Source organism: Notolepis coatsorum, assembly GCF_963971535.1.
Source record: "Notolepis coatsorum genome assembly, chromosome: 10".
Classification (NCBI taxonomy): Eukaryota; Metazoa; Chordata; class Actinopteri; order Aulopiformes; family Paralepididae; genus Notolepis; species Notolepis coatsorum.
Genome location: NC_140174.1, coordinates 103738716 through 103756012, shown reverse-complemented (window position 1 = coordinate 103756012; position 17297 = coordinate 103738716). Strand labels below are relative to the sequence as shown.

The 17297-nt window shown below is 44.4% G+C and overlaps 1 protein-coding gene across 1 annotated transcript in view; it reads left to right on the top strand.

Annotated features, from left to right (window-relative positions):
• trpm3 (transient receptor potential cation channel, subfamily M, member 3) overlaps nt 1-17297 on the top strand; it is a gene marked incomplete at both ends in the record, with an annotated part of 443339 nt that overhangs the window by 365931 nt on the left and 60111 nt on the right. Inside the window, 5 exon segments of the mRNA XM_084323130.1 lie at nt 9037-9137; nt 9732-9866; nt 10462-10512; nt 14943-14978; nt 15136-15276. Of these exon segments, the coding sequence (XP_084179256.1) occupies nt 9037-9137; nt 9732-9866; nt 10462-10512; nt 14943-14978; nt 15136-15276 (464 nt within the window).

Below are 17297 nucleotides of genomic sequence, written 5' to 3'. Positions count from 1 at the left end.
GGCTCCAGGGTCCTGGCCACGGGCTGGGTGGTGGAAAACCCTGCAGAGCTCAGCCACAAAGTCTGGGTAGGAAAAACAGAAATCAGCCCCCATTGCCCAGGAGGCAGTGACCCACTGGGCTGCCCGGCCTGAGAGCAAGTTAGTCATGTAAGCCACTCGGGCTCCCCTTGAAGTGAATCGGCTGGGTTGATGACGAAAAACCAACTCACATTGCATGATGAATGTGGCACAATCCTCGAAGTTACCATCGAACAACCGTGGTTCGGAGAGACGGGGCTCCCGAGGTGCGGGATCGGGAGGCGCGGGGCCTGCCAGGGCTGCGGGTGATGCTCCGGCCGAGGCTCCTGAAGTAAGTGGGGTTACAAGCAAGGTGTTAACGGTTTCACTCAGCGCTTGTAATTGGTGGAGAATATTAGACTGCTGGCTAGCCAGAGAGCCAAGGGACTCCTGAATAGGCAGGACCTGGTCTCGGAGCTCCTGTACAGCAGCCGCAGCCGCACCTAGCTGTAGGCTGTGGTCGTTGGTTAACTCAATCTGGACCGCCAACGCTGTTCTGACCCTCTCTGTGTCGGCTGAGGTCGTCATGGTTGGGTCGTAATGTTATGGTTTGTAACCGACCTCAAATGCAACGGCACAGACAGGAAGTTCAGAGTTAGCCAAAAGCTAGGGCGTATTTATTTACAGAGTCACAAGATGGATGAGGTACAGTAATCAAACAAACGGGGATCTGGCATGTGACGATGTAGCGGCTCTGCAGATACTCCCAGTAGGTAGTGGTGAGGAATTGGCATGTGACGTTGTAGCGGCTCTGCAGATACTCCCAGCTTTCACTCACGGTGGAAAAACAGAGAGAGAGAGAAATCAGAAACAGCCCAACGAACACACAGAGGCAGAGAGGTGACTGAGTCCAGTATTAATCCCAAGTGACTTGATCTTCGGTGTACCACACACAAGTTAGCTGAGTCCAGTGAAAAACAGCACGGTATTCTTCAGTGTTATTCTAACACACAAATTAGCTGAGTCCAGTGCGAAACAAAACGGAATTCTTCAGTGTTATCCTAACACACAAATTAGCTGAGTCCAGTACAAAACAAAAATGGTATTTCTTCAGTGTTCACCAAACACACAAAAAACTGATAATCCAAAAGGAACTGTTTCCAAAAACTCACCAGAGCGCAACGCGTAAATCGGGCAGATAACGAGGCACAGCTCCAAACGGGGAACCAGGTTCTCCACAGCGGTTCTCCACAAAAAGGTCCTGGAGAGAAAGAAGACAGGAACAGCGACGGGGAATGGCAGGTATATGCAGTTGTATTCCAGAACGACCCAACATCGATAGCAAGGAGGTCTGTGTATATAAAGCCTTCAGGGCACACAACATAAAATTAGTTTATATGCGGACGACGTAATATTGTTCATGCAAAGCCCCAACACCACATTGCCTCATCTACTCAAGTTGATAGAGAACTTTGGTGATTTATCGGGATTTAAAATAAATTGGCCGAAGTCGGCTTTCCTTCCACTTAACATCCATGCAAAAAAAGACACAACCCTCCCAGGTGCGATACCCATGGTAAAACATTTTAGATGCTTGGGTGTGGAAATATTTCCCACCATAAGACAAACGGTGAAGCACAATTACACAAAAATACAGAACAAAATCAAAGACGACCTGGACAGGTGGGCAAAACTTAAAAACATAAAAAGATCCACCGCACAGAGAAATAAAGCAGACGGTGGCATGGCAGTTCCAGATTTCTTACAATATTTTAAGGCTTTCACATTAAGACCATTGACAATATGGTGTGATCCCCAGGCTTTGGTATCTTGGAGAGAATTGGAAGAAAACATAGTAGCCCCACAGAGACTGAAGGACATAGCACACACTAAACTTCCAATCAAGCACTGTGAGCGGAAATTTGGCCCCATAATTACCCATGCAATCCGAACATGGCGGGAAACACAAAAAAAATACCCTAACCCTCAAAAATGGCATAATCACACTCCCATATTCAATAACAATGCACTCTTAATGGGAAAACGTCCTATAAGATTCCCTATATGGGAAGAGCAAGGCATACACTCATTAGGGGATATTTTTAATAACCAGGGCTTCTGTAGTTATGGAGAAATATGCACAAAGTTTAACCTCACCGAGTCCACATGGCTTTTTTACATACAGTTACGCCTATGTTTGAAGTCTCACGGTGTTCCATTACACATACCAGTTGAACACCACAGATACCACAAATTTTTCTATGAAAGAGAAACATTGGGAGGTTTTGTATCAGGTTTTTATTATCAATTACTAACGTCCTCGTATGAAACCCTTCAACTAGACACTGTCTGGAGGAGGGATATTCCAGACCTGGAAAGTGACTTTGATTGGCAAGAAGCATGGGCAAATGTCCGTCTTACATCAAGGAACCCGGACCATCAACAAATCAATCTTAACTATATTCACAGGACATACTTGACTCCTATAAGACTGAACAGAATGGGCCTGAAACAGGACTCAAAATGCTCCCAATGTACAAATGGAGACGAAGGGACATTTATGCACATGTATTGGGACTGCCCACCAGTTAAGGCATTCTGGAAAGATGTGACCCATCAATTATCAAAACTCGTATCTTGGAATATACCAGTACACCCCTCTGTATTGCTTTTAAATGATGTTTTTGAGTTTGCAGTAAATCCACAGCTAAAGAGATTGGTCTTATCAGGTATCACAGTAGCTAAAAAACTGATCGCATCACGCTGGTTTCAACCGGAAAAAATGTGCCGGAAAGTTTGGTCTCTTACATATCTCGATGTGATATATCAAGAAATATCTACAGCAAGAATTCTGGGTCTCAACGAATCCAAAATGTCAATGTGGGTAGAAGTGGTGGAGAGAATAAAAGCTAGCTTATAATGGTAGTGTCTGGTTAGGAGTGAGGGATAATGGAGGTACTATCCAAGGAGGGGTCCGGGAGGGGGGGGTTCGAGCTGGAGCATATGTGTGTAGGGTTTTAGAAAATAGGTATTAGGGGTATGTCCTATATAAGCATTTGTATAATTGTTAATTTCGCTGGATATACACTGTATACGGTTAAAATATTATTATAGACTTTTTTTTTGTCTTGTTTCTGTACTTGCATGTAATTTTAACCACCTTGACTGTTAGTTTCATTATGCTTTATGTGTTGAGTACTGACTTTTAATAATTTTTGTTTTGCAATAATAAAAAATAAAAAAAAAAGCCGTCAGGGGCGCTAATTACAAACCGCGACAGCCGCGGGATGAGATTGATACTTGCTCCAAAAGCGTGTGGCGGGGAATGCACCAACCAACATAGTACCTTAAAGGAACGGAGCGTGTGGCGGGGAGCGGACCAAACCTCACAGTTATTAGTACAGATGAAAGTTACTAAAGCAGTGACGTCCTAACAGATGAAAGTCACTAAAGCAGTGACATCCTAACAGATGTAAGTCACTAAAGCAGTGACATCCTAACAGATGTAAGTCACTAAAGCAGTGACATCCTAACAGATGTAAGTCACTAAAGCAGTGACATCCTAACAGATGTAAGTCACTAAAGCAGTGACATCCTAACAGATGTAAGTCACTAAAGCAGTGACATCCTAACAGATGTAAGTCACTAAAGCAGTGACATCCTAACAGATGTAAGTCACTAAAGCAGTGACATCCTAACAGATGTAAGTCACTAAAGCAGTGACATCCTAACAGATGAAAGTCACTAAAGCAGTGACATCAGCCCATGGACAGTACTACACACAGGAGCTGCATGCAACACCAGGGGCATTCATTTCAGCACCTCGGAGAGCACCCATCAAACAAGCACTACTGCAGCTGAGCTTACAGCAAATGGGACTTTTTATTCAACTCTGTCTCGCAGTCTCACGAACAGCACACTTTTGTTTATATTCAGTTTCCTGTTATTGTTCTATCTACAAGATGATGAATACACTTCCTACCTCATACAACCTTTTGCCATGTCAAGAAGAAGTGTGTTTTTAGTCGACGGCGAAAGAATGGTCGGGTTTCGGCTATCCTAACTGTGGTGGGAAGTTTGTTCCACCATTGTGGACCAAGAATAGCCGGCTTCTCAGTGATGACCCCCCCCCCCCCCCCCCCCCCCCCCCAGAGCTCGGATAGGAGTGGGTCTGAGGCGGCCAGAAGATGTAGATCGGAGGGGTCTTGATGGTGTGCAGTTAGAGACCATTGACCGGAGGTAGGCGGGAGCCATTCCCTTCGCTGCGCGATATGCCAGGTCGAGGACCTTGAAGCGTACTCGTGCGGCGATGGGGGGAACGATGATGTTACTCACAGTTGTACCCTTCCTGCCGACTTGTTGTACAGGACTTGTCTTTAGCCTCCATCTGGCTCAGCGCACTCACTCCACAACAAGTGCATCAACAACATGTTATCAGTGCGCAGCGCTTCCACACACTGAGGCAATCACATGGGCGGAGGCTCCTCCGACTGTGGCAGCCTGTCGGGTCCTGTGAGTTATACGAGCGTGAAATCTAAAGCCTGGCTTGGATATTGTGTCCGCTGGAAATTATACAGAGATGTCAACATGCATCAGCGAGGATCTCAGAGTGCCCTGTGTCCAGCGCTGTCTGAGTGAACACTTCAGTGTGTCCGCGGTGGGCCTTCGCTTGAACTCAAATCCTCAATAGGCCTCTCCCCACGGGACGTGGTGTGAAAAACAACCAGGTGGAGTTGGTGGTCAAAGCAGTGGATATTATGGGATTTCTCTGCCCAGCTCACATTGAAGGAGTCTTTGAACCCCTCCCCGACATAAGAGGAGCCCCATGGAGTATTTTGTCAGTGCTCAGACCGGCGTTTCTTACTTACAAAATAAATGTCTGTGTGGGAGCCTCTCTTTTATGGTGTCGTTTGCATCAACAAAACACAGTACAATAGGGTTTTTCATCCATTTTGATTGTGTAAACATTGTTTCCTCAACAATATGGTCTGTCACATGTTCATCAGTTCTATTGTTTTATTTTGAATGTCATGGCATTCCTGGGAATGGTAGGGGCAATTATTGCAAGCTATTTTATTAGGGCATAATCAAACATTGATAAGAATAACCCACTGCCAGGCTGTGTCATATATTCCAAAGAGTCATGGTCAACTCTGAATGGGTAGATGATTGATAGCCAGGAATGTCAATGATTGAGCCCACATAATTATGTGTTGCATGGCCAGCTGATCTTTGTTCACAAGCATGATTTCCTGACCAGTTTTCAGCACAAGCGTGATTTCCAAGGTTTCACACACTAGATGGTCATTAGAAGAGCCATGTCTGTTCAGTCCAGTGGTGGTGGTGGTGGTGGAGGGGAGCGAGAGGGGGGAGATGGTATGGTGACACTGCTGTGCTAATGCACTTGTCCCTGACGCTATGGTAACAACAGTCGCTAGCTCGATAACGGGAACCCTTCTACTAGTTACAGAATAAACAAAACTGCTGCTAGCAGATGTGAGTGAACAGGTGCACTTTTCTTCTTTAAGCAGTTCCTGGTGTCCATTTTCCACTAAGAATGTTTGCTAATTTGGGGCTTGCTAATTTCTTAAAGGGGAACTCCAACATTTTGGGAAATTAGCTTATTTAACATCTTCCCTGGAGTTAGACAAGAAGATACATACCTTTTTTGTCTCTGTGCGTGCATTTTAGCTTTGGGAATAGACGCTCCGTTAGCATAGCTTAGCTTCAGCACTGGAAGTGGGGGAGGGTTAGAGCCTTACAGTGCCTTACAGTGTATTGCAAGGTCTGACATTGACCAAACTTGATATGCATGACCTTGGTGGGCTCTAGGTCAACTCCTGAAAAGGGGGTCAATGTCAGACCTTGCAATCAAAAGTTAGGGGCGCACTGAAATTATGGCAAGGGTTATTAGCCCCCTAACTTTTGATTGCAAAGTCTGACATTGACCCCCTTTTCAGGAGTTGACCTAGAGCCCACCAAGGTCATGCATATCAAGTTTGGTCAATGTCAGACCTTGCAATACACTGTAAGGCACTGTAAGGCTCTAACCCTCCCCCACTTCCAGTGATGAAGCTAAGCTATGCTAACGGAGCGTCTATTCCCAAAGCTAAAATGCACGCACAGAGACAAAAAAGGTATGTATCTTCTTGTCTAACTCCAGGGAAGATGTTAAATAAGCTAATTTCCCAAAATGTTGGAGTTCCCCTTTAACCAAACTGGACGCTAGCTGACATGTGAAGCAGCATCATACGGACTTACACACACATCACACAACTCAAACCAGTCTAGCAGATCACCAGCAGAGGATGTACTTAGACCATATTATTATCAGAAACTGGGCCAATTTGTATCATACATTAAAAACATGATATTCCGTATGTATCCCTGGCAGGGCCAAATTCCTGGATGGGGTCTGTAAAGGACTGAGATGAGAGAGGGAGCGAACAGAGGGAAAAGTGAGAGTCAGAGAGAGAGGAAGACACAGAGAGAGAGAGAGAGAGAGAGAGAGAGAGAGAGAGAGAGAGAGAGAGAGAGAGAGAGAGAGAGAGAGAGAGAGAGAGAGAGAGAGAGAGAGAGAGAGAGAGAAACTGGCAGGGCATTTGGTTTCAAAGTATCAATCAGTATCAGAGAGAGAGATAAAGGTGCATTAAAGGTAATCAGTCCGTGGGTCGATTTTACTTAATGAGTCTCTCTCTCTCGCTGTGTGAATGAACATGTCCAGGCTTTTAGCGTCAAGCAAATCATCCCCATCCCGACTGAAAGCTTTTCATATGCTGAATATTAAGAACTAAGCTGCTGCCTGAAGCAGCACAGCAGAGATAAAAGAAAGAGAGAAGAGAACGAAAGCGAGAGAGACAGAGTGAGAGAGGGATAGAACAGTGGAAGAGGTTATAACCGATTGCTACAACAAAATGCATATAGAGACAGGAGTAATTGATGGACGGTGCCTGAGGTAGTCCATAGTCCTGGCAATTGCGGCCATAAACTCTGGTAGCTGCCACTCAGCCCATTTTGGAGGCGAGAGAGAGAAAGAGAGAGCTATGGGAGCTATTTAAAAGCAGTGATAAAAGGGAGACCGCCCTGTCTTTTAGTATACACATATCTCCATTAAAGCCCTATTAGACTGCTCAGCATCTCATTACCAGAGCTCTGCCTGGGCTCACACCATTAAGCCGCTGTAATGCCCATCCTTATAGACAATGTAAAAATCAATGGTGGCAGCGTTAAATTAAATAGTTTTGTCACAACTTTTCTTAAAGGTGCTATAAGTGGTATTTTTTTCTTTGTTTAAATAGGTGGTTTACATGTTGAAATAATATCTCTACACTCCATCACTGGAATAGAGTGTTTGGTCAGTAACGTGAGTCTCCCAGTCCCTCCTCTTTGCAATAAACAGAAAATAAAAGTTCTGGTATCCTGTTCCCACCTTATCCAATCAGGAGAGAGAACTCCACACTGCAGAAATGGTCTGACAAAATAAGAAATAAAAACATGAGTGCTTGAAACAAGTAAAATAATCTGCCAGTGCAGTAAGCAAATCTGACTTGGCTGGACTTCTTGAAATATGTAAAATGATCCAGGGTTCTCTCTCCTGATTGGATAAAGTGGAAATACCAGGAAATGTATTTTCTGTTTACTGCTGGGGTTGTCTTTTTCTTTTGGTTTGGTTTGGTTTGGTTTATTAAGGTTCGGCTTTAGGTGTATACAAACCCTCACTGTCCACTTTATTTGTTTGTATTTATTTTTAATGGGCAGTGCACATTAATCAACATTGCTGTAAACGTGCAAATGTTAGCCAAAAAGCTCTTTTTAAATTGCTGTCCCTGGGCCAGGTGGGTAAATCGCCCTTAAAAACAGGAAGACATGACGGCATGCAAACAATTAAAAGCTACAGCAATGAAAGCAAAGTATATAAAATATGAATATGAAATAAGCCAAATAGTTGGCATGGGAAGGCACAAATTAAGCAGATAAACATATATACATGGTAAAACATAAGTAGTTAGCAGACAAAACACAGTTATATACAACAAGACATAAGCATTAGCAGGTGGGGTTTACCTACCTGCCTCCCCATAGCCCCAGGCCTCCCCATAGCCCCAGGCCTCCCCATAGCCCCAGGCCTCTCCCTAGCCCCAAATCTCCTCTTTCCAATGGCAATGGCAATTTGGATTTAGTACCACCAGGCGCCTGTTACAGGACAGCAAAGACTGTGAATGAAATATATTGTAAGTACAGTTACTTTTGTATAATGTCCATAGCTCTGCCATTTTCACCAGATTGCAACGCGTTCTTTTTGTAGACGTTCACAGAAAGGTAAAGAAACAATATCTGTTTTTTATGGCAATAACGTTCAGGTTTGTTTGACCCGTGAGATATAATCACAAAGATAATGTCAATTCTCATTTTCACGTCAGCCGGCTGCAGCTTTGACAGCGGCTGGTGTGAGCTGGGTAGTGTAGTTTTATGAAATCTCGATGTCCATCGAAAGCCCTGGATCTCCTCTTTCTTAGGACTACAACGATTTCATGATGACGTAATTTCCTCGCGTCTAAATCATCCTCATATTTCGCTAATAACACTTAAAGTCATTGATAAACAAACGTAGTGCTGAAACACTTTGACTGCTGTTTTGATAGGGTTAGGGTCTTTACTCTTGGCTACATTTGAAAAAGAAACACAACATCCTGTTTTGGTGTGTCTTCTTCTGCTGTTCTTGTTCCTCAATGGCGGTTGGCAAAAACAGTGTTTAGGTGCTTTATCGCCACCTTCTGGATTGGAGTGTGGATCAGGATGGCTATACTCTCTCCGTTAGGATAGGACAGTGTGACTCAGACATATTCTTCATATGGCTGCACGTACCCAACCGTGGCGTTGCGGGATGAAAACACATACCTTTACACCCCTAGTATCGATGCATCCCTGCCTTTCATGATTGTGATACTGAATACTATGAAGCCCAGCACAGACAATTCTGAGTTAAATCAGCGGCAGAAACAAACAATACGTCAATATCTCAATCTCTTCCTTCATCAGGTGCCAATGCATCCGCTCCTGATCAGCTGAGCTTGGCGCTGGCCTGGAACAGAGTGGACATCGCCCGCAGTCAGATCTTCATCTACGGACAGCAGTGGCCTGTAAGAAACACACTGCTCTGGTTAGCTTTATGCTAACCTACTTCCGGTGAAAATAAATAGGAATGTTATTACACACACACACATACATACACACATACAGACGTTTATTTTCACCATCCTTGTTGGTATTGTATAACATCCAAGTGTTTCTTCTTACCATAGGCTGTACTCTCAGATTTTTTTAAACGTAATGCTACTGTTCTGCAACAAGATATAACAGTTATATAGTGGATATGTGTGTCCAGAGTTATGTCAACATTAGACCAGTGGGGATTTGGATTGGATTATTCAGGTCCAGATCATCACTTTAAAATGAAAGTCCGCCCTGAAAAAGAATGACATGTCAATATGATTTCAGACCGTTAGTTAGTCAATATTTGTGTCAATATTGTGTGAATATTAACAACTTTCTGCCATCGACAAAAAAAAAAGAACAAACAAAATGCTGTGATGTCATCAAGCAACATCATCAACATTTGTTGCAGAATTTAAATTTTTAAAGAAATGATGCCTGTTTTATTTCAAAAGGAGCTCTGTCTCTGCAGTATAGATGGATTAGCCTGGTAGTCTGAGTCTAATGTCCGTCACATGTAGGTGGGCTCCCTGGAGCAGTCCATGCTGGACGCCTTGGTTCTGGACAGAGTGGACTTCGTCAAGCTTCTGATCGAGAACGGCGTCAGTATGCACCGCTTCCTCACACTCTCCAGACTGGAGGAGCTCTACAACACGGTAATAACACACCAGCAGTGTGCACAGTCATCACTAGAGCATTGCCGCGCACAGCCTGCATCGTTGAAGGGTTGAAGGGATAATGAGATTCAACTGCTTTGCCGGCTTCCTTCAGGGCAGCAACATTTTGTCTGACAGCCATCTGCTGATTGACAGCCATCTATTTTTGATATAAATTGGGTTTCCAGTGGGTTTCATGGTCCTCGGGGTGATGTCATAGAGGAGTGTCGTCAGCATACAAAATAGCAAACCTTTTCTCTCCGATCAAGTGCAAAGCAGTGGGAGCCGAAATAACACTGGCCTGCAGTTTCGCTGAGGCCTGACCGTTGTATTAAACAGCTATCCAGGAAACCACACAGGGCGGCCTGACATTTCCAACATCATACACATCTTGATCCGAGGGTCTGCAGTAAACTTTTATCTGCATGCATTACACCGGTGTGCTCTGTCTGACTCGGGTAGGCACGGACGGGGAAGCGCTCACTGGTTCCCGCCAAAAAACCATTGGATCGGCACAGTACGCAGCAACGAGGCGTACCTCGAACCCGATGACGTGCTTAACGAACCGCTGCGTATGTTTTTTTTGTTCCATCAGAGACACGGCCCGTCCAACACGCTGTACCACCTTGTGAGAGATGTCAAAAAGGTATGACCATCGCTAGCGCTGCCTATACAGTATGTCTGTGTGACAAATACAGTGCCATACTGTATGGGAATGTTTGCTCGAGTGTGTGTGTGTGTGGAGAAAGTAGAAATGTCTATATTTTTTGTGTGTGCTGCTTTTTTTTTGCTGTGTGTAGATACAGTAGCTAGTGTACTTGTTTGCAGAATGAGTTCCCGCTGTGTCTGTCTAGACATACTGTAGGTGATACTAGTCCTGGCTAATGGCGTATAGAGAGAAGACGGCTTCTCTCGTTCAGCTGGACCCGGCTGCAGTGGCTGCGCATGTCTCCCATCCCTCCTCGTCCGTTTCCGTCTATATCCACCCTGTTCTTTCTTTGTCTCTCGTATAGGCTTGGGCACACTCACTACCATCGTATACCAAAACGCTGTACAGTGTAAACAGTGGCAACTACAAAATGCACTCTATTGATCGTACAGCTTTTAATCGGAATTAGGCCAAACTGTGTCTTTATGCTGCATGATCTAAAAGAGCTATGAGGCTGAAGTCTCAAGGATCCGACGACCCAAATCCTGTTCTATTCTTATGGCACACAGTACTCTGCTTTCTGTGTCATACTGTACTACACGGAGTGTTTCAAGTTTAGTGTGCATTTCCTCAAGGCTATAGATGTCATGGCTGTGCTGTTTATGTGAATGAGATGATAATAAGATGGCTGTATATCCCGTGTGTATACGGGTACATCTTGGCCATGCTTAAGCCTGCCATATTCACTGCTTCTGCAGTCTCTCTATCAGATAATAATGATCGCTGCTTACTAAAGAGAGCACCCTAGAATATAACTATCTCAAGCTCCGCCCACTTTTCTTTTTTTGTCGCTTCCCTCGGACAACAGCAGTTGCGATTGGAGGATCAAGAAGAGGGGGTGGGGGTTTGAGATGGGTCAATTGTACATTCAACACATCCACAGTGCCAATTAGGACTGATCCACCCCCTACAGGGAGGTCACCATCACCAGTGGTACTGTCTGGATTGCGTTCGTTAATTAAAGCAACATGGATTACAGTAATACAGCATGCTCACATGGGAGCAGTTACAGAGGTTTTATGGTGTTCTCGCCCTTTATTTAACCCCTTACACTCCTTAAACACAGCCCTGATCTGAGCTTAGCCGGGCTAGATTGTGCGATTTAAATTACTGCTCACACACACTACGCTCACTCACACACACACACACACACACACACCACACACACACACACACACACACACACACACACACACACACACACACACACACACACACACACACACACACACACACACACACACACACACACACACACACACACACACACACACACACACCACACACACACAGACACACACACACACACACACACACACACACACACACACACACACACACACACACACACACACACACACACACTCACACACACACACACACACTACGCTCACTCACACACACACACACACACACACACACACACACACACACACACACACACACACACACACACACACACACACACACACACACACACACACACACACACACACACACACACACACACACACACACCACACACACAGACACACACACACACACACACACACACACACACCTTAGAGCTCGTTAGTGCATGGCAAAGCGTTTCCGTCTTCCCTACTGCTGCGTGTGTGTCCTCTGTAGCACTGTACCTCTCTGTGTGATAGAAAATCTGATTCTAGCGCGTTGATTCGACTTTGTCGCCGTCGCCGCTTCCTTTCTTTCCCCGTTCTCCTCCTCCGGAATCTGTAGAATCCTGCGTGGCTGCTGGGAGTTTTCAGTTAGGATGTTTTAACCCTTCCATGACCACACTACAGAAGGTTAACCTTAACCGTCTGTAGTGTGGTAGTGAAAGGGTTAATTAACCTGCTGTAGTGTGGTCGTGAAAAGGTTAACCCTTTTGTCGTGCGGCAGTCAAAGGGTTAACCTTCTGTATTGTGGCAGTGAACGGGTTAACCCGTTGGTACAGTGGTGTGGTCGTGAAAGGGTTAACCCTTTGTTGTGTGGCAGTGAAAGGGTTAACCTTCTGTAGTGTTGCAGTGAAAGGGTTAATTAACCCTTTGGTAGTGTGGCAGTGAAAGGGTTCATTGGAACCGTGCTGGAGAGAGACCTCGGTAGGAACTGGGACAGGTTGTGTGTCCAGCTCTTTTATTGGACTGTAGTTGCATCAGAAAGAGAGAGAGACAGTCCCCCCCGCTGAGCGAGTGAACACTGCAGCGAGGTGGCTGAAAGTCCTCCATTACATCTTGTGCCCAAGGCTGTTCGAACACCCCACGGAACTGACTATCCTGTCGATTGAAGGGAAAGAACCATGTGAGGTGATGGAGGGGGGAAAAGCACCATAGTGTTTCCCAGTTGAGTGGACTTGCACAGGCGAGCTGAATGTCAGGGTGTAGAATAAATATTGTATAGCCTGACCTGAAGGTGCTGGGAGCTTATCCAACTGCTGCCAGGCATTCAGAGTTCACGGCCCCAGAAGACAGTTGTAGGGGAATACAGAGTCCTTCTGTGAAACGGCTTCCCCTGCTGTGAAGCCAACTGGGGCTAGAAGTTCAGGGAGCACCTTCACGCAACAACTTTCAAAAAACGATAGCTTTGGTCCAGGCAGTGAACGCGAGGGCTCGCCTGACTGCACAGTATCTCATTGGTCGAAGCGTTCCGTTTGTTCTCCACTAGAACTCTGGGTGAACATGCTATGCTTCCGTCTCTTACTTCAAAGAGTGAGAGGGGCTGCCCTTAGGAGGATTGGCTTCAGCGCTGCCAGGCTTTCCTGAGATAACAGAGTGGATATCTTCCGACAATATGAAAAGGAGTGGGATGCGATGGAAGAGATCAGAGGATGAGGAGGCTTTCTAGCGCAGCAGCCCTGGCTGTGGGGCAGTGGAGATGCTATCAAGGCAGGTGGAGATGGGATGTAATTGGCTTAGGAACAGTGCTTGGATGGTTACATTTCTGGTGCAAAAGAGCCGCCTTCCATCTGCAATGCTATCGCTTCTCCCCCACTGCGCGATTAGTCATCTATCTTCCTTTTCCATGTTATTCCTCTTGTCCTTCGGCGTACTTAGTCATCCCCCATATACCCCCCCCTCTCTCTATCGACCCCCCCCCCTCTCTCTGTCTCTCCCACAACACAGAACCCCTCTGAGAAGATCTAATTATATTCCTATATGCAAATTAAAAGACCAAATCAGGCAAATCGTAAGATTTTTCTTTACATCCTTCATAATTGTCCTCAGGATATATCCTCTCCTTAACCCTTAACCTACAGTATACGCTCTTTTCCCACCCAAGATAAGTAAGATGGCTCTGGGAGGAGTAGTCAGACAAAAAAAACGAGGAATAATAAATAAATAAATAAAGAGTATAGATTATAATAGTGTGGTGTGACTGGCTTTGCCAGGTCACCCACACTAATTAAGAGTATTAACGTCTGTCTCAAACCTGAAGGAGGTTAAACTAACCTGACCAGCCAGATGATCTGTTACACATAAACATCTGGGAAGTCGTCCTGTGTTTGCCCGAAGCAACCAGTAGTTCCACAAAGGACGCTGATTGGTTGGAACCACTGTGGTTTGAGCATAGAGGCGGGACTTGTGCGAGGCAAATTAGAGTTAATTTAAGTACATTTTTAGCATTACCGTAGGTCATGCAGAATGACTGTGAATGTTGTGGAAAAAACACACCTACTGGGTGTGTAGACATTTATCTGTATTTCAGCTATCTTCAACATGTGCTGTCAGATTCTGCTTCCAATGAATAACCAGCCTTAATGGAGTACTGAATATTATAAAGTCTGGCGCTGAATACCCTGACAAACAACGTTTTAAAGTAAAAATGTGAGTTGAACATGCCACATTCTTAACTTTTTTCCTTCTTGTTTTGCAATCTATACATGCAAGTATGTTTTATAATATTATTGCAATGGCAGATACAGCCAAAAAGATATATATATATATATATATTTAATGAAGCAAGCAACTACCCAATTGCAAGAATTGCATCACATTACTCAGTTGTAGCTGTGTAGTTTTCAGTGGGAGTTCCCTGGAGTTGATTGGTACACAAATACATGTGCGTGAGGTGCCCTTGCCCAGGCACACTGCAACCATCATTAAGCAGTCTGTACCAGGGATGGAATCAATAACCCTTTGACTACTAGGTAACCTACCAGCCTGCCAAATGGAGCTTATCTGAAATAGCAGGCAGAGAAATGGCTCCAAACCTCATTCAAGGTGAAGTGGATGAAACACTCCTTGTCGGCCCGTACAATCAGTGAAATATGGATCGGAACGGTGGAGATCTCTTCCGGGGGGTTCTGTGTATCCCGTCTCCCCCCCGCTTGTCGCGCTGTTTACTCACTGACCTTGTGTGTTCTTTCCAAGCGAGAATATCCAGGGTTCGGTTGGATCTACTTCAAGGTGAATCCGATAATCATGTTTTCTTTCATAGCCCAAAAAAAGTTTGATGTGGATTTTGAGTGAAGTGTGTGAGTGTATGATTTCTGTGATTCATGATTCCTTCCTATGTCTTTATCAATGAGCGGTTGTTGCCTGACAAAACGTTTTGGGTCTCCAGGGTAACCTGCCCCCCGACTACCGCATCAGCCTCATCGACATCGGATTGGTCATCGAGTACCTCATGGGCGGGGCATATCGATGTAACTACACCAGGAAGAGATTCAGGACTCTGTACCACAACCTCTTTGGACCCAAGAGAGTGAGTGGACAAACGGTCACATGACCGTCCTACTGTTTAATGACGCACTGCTGTACTAATAGGAATAATGTGAAGTTTTCCCTATCTCAAATTTCATATCCACCGTTTTTGAATAAAGGAACGTAAATGTTAGCGATGACTTTATGATGATTATTCATTAAATGATCCCCAGACAAAGAGGGCAAACAGTGGGATGTTTGGCTAATCAGAGACGTGTGTTCCAGGGACAACTTCACCTTGCTAATACTAATATTAGAAGCATGTGTGCATAGTGTGGCTGTGATGTTAGTGAATGAGCATGTATTAGGTAAGGCTACTGGTTGCAGGATCGGGGCTTGGGACATGATATTTGGGGCATGCCTGACAGAAGTGGGTTAGCTATATATATGTTGGGCCTTTTTAGGTTGAAAGTGAGATAATGGTCTCTCCAAATGAAGATATCCTGTGCAAGAAGATTTTTTTTTTTTTTGCTGACAGATAATGAGAGGAAAGAGAGAGGCAACAACTTGACCCGTATTCATATAGTACACATGTGCAGTGTTTTGATGCCAAACTACAGGATGACATCAGTTTTAATACGGATGAGACATGCAATGGCAGTGGTTGCCTGTGATTGGCTGGAAATTGAAGCGATGACAACTTATCATATTATGGCAGCGGTGGAAAGTATTTTTACTCAACTCAACTTTATACTTTCACTCCATTACATTTCAAAGGAGACATTTTACATTTTACTCCACTACATTTATCTGAACCCATCAGCTACTAGTTACTTTGAAGAAAACGATTTTGCATAGAAAACATGGCAAAAATACATGAAGATTATATACTTTCACATTGAAGCCTGTGAACTTCAAGAGGAACTAAACCAGAGCAGCATAACTGGACTGCATACCACTTTAACATAACCTTTAACCAGAGCAGCATAACTGGACTGCATACCACTTTAACATAACCTTTAACCAGAGCAGCATAACTGGACTGCATACCACTTTAACATAACCTTTAATCAGATCGAGGCTTGAATGCTCCCAAGCACTGGAATACACAAAAGTCATGTAGAATCATGTGTACTTTTACTTTAGATACTTAAGTACATTCAATAGCAAATACTTCTCTACTTTTACTTAAGTAGAATTTGATTAATTGGAATTCATTTATCTGGGTATTTCTACTTGTACTTAAGTATAGGAACGGTGTAATTCTTCCACCACTGCATGCTAAGTATATACTCCTGCCGTTGCCCTTGACCAAGGTATGGGCGTTACAACTGGAGTCGGTCCCCGGGCGCTGCGCTGTCTGGCTGCCCCACTGCTCCTAGATAGTTAGGATGGGTCACATGCAGAGGACGGATTTCCCCCCAAGGGGATTAATAAAACGACGTCTTCTTCTTCTTGTTCAACTGTGCAATCAGCAGCCACAAAAGATAGACGCAATACCAACAGAGTGAATGTTATTGTGGCAGTGTATGTTGCACTGTGTATATCATCTAGAAAACAGTCACCAAAACAGATCATTATGGAGAATGATCGTTACCCACTAGTAAACCTTGAGAGAAAAGGACTCCCATATGCCCACAATATATCAAGAATGAAAGATGGGAAGCTCAAATAGGAAGTGCATCAAAGGCAATTGAACACAATCATTGGCCAAGATGCAGGCAACACAATGTGAAAGGTTTCAAGCTAAAACTTGATGATAGTAAATCATGTTGAGACTGAGAGTCCATATATCCATTCAAAATACTCTGTAAAGAGCATCTCACAGTCTAAAGCTAAAATCATCTACATCTTTTGGCATCATTCTGTGTAAATCATAATCACTTAGACAGTTGAACATTGAAATAGGATTGCCTCCCGTTGGCAAATGAAATGTGCAGCCAATCACAGGTCAAACATTATATTGCTGAAGTTAGTCTTTTGAATCCACACAAATTGTTGGCAAACACTGGATCAAGAAAACACATGAGGACAGCCTTTCTGTTCTGCACCACGGGCATCTCTTATTGGCTGAACAGCTAG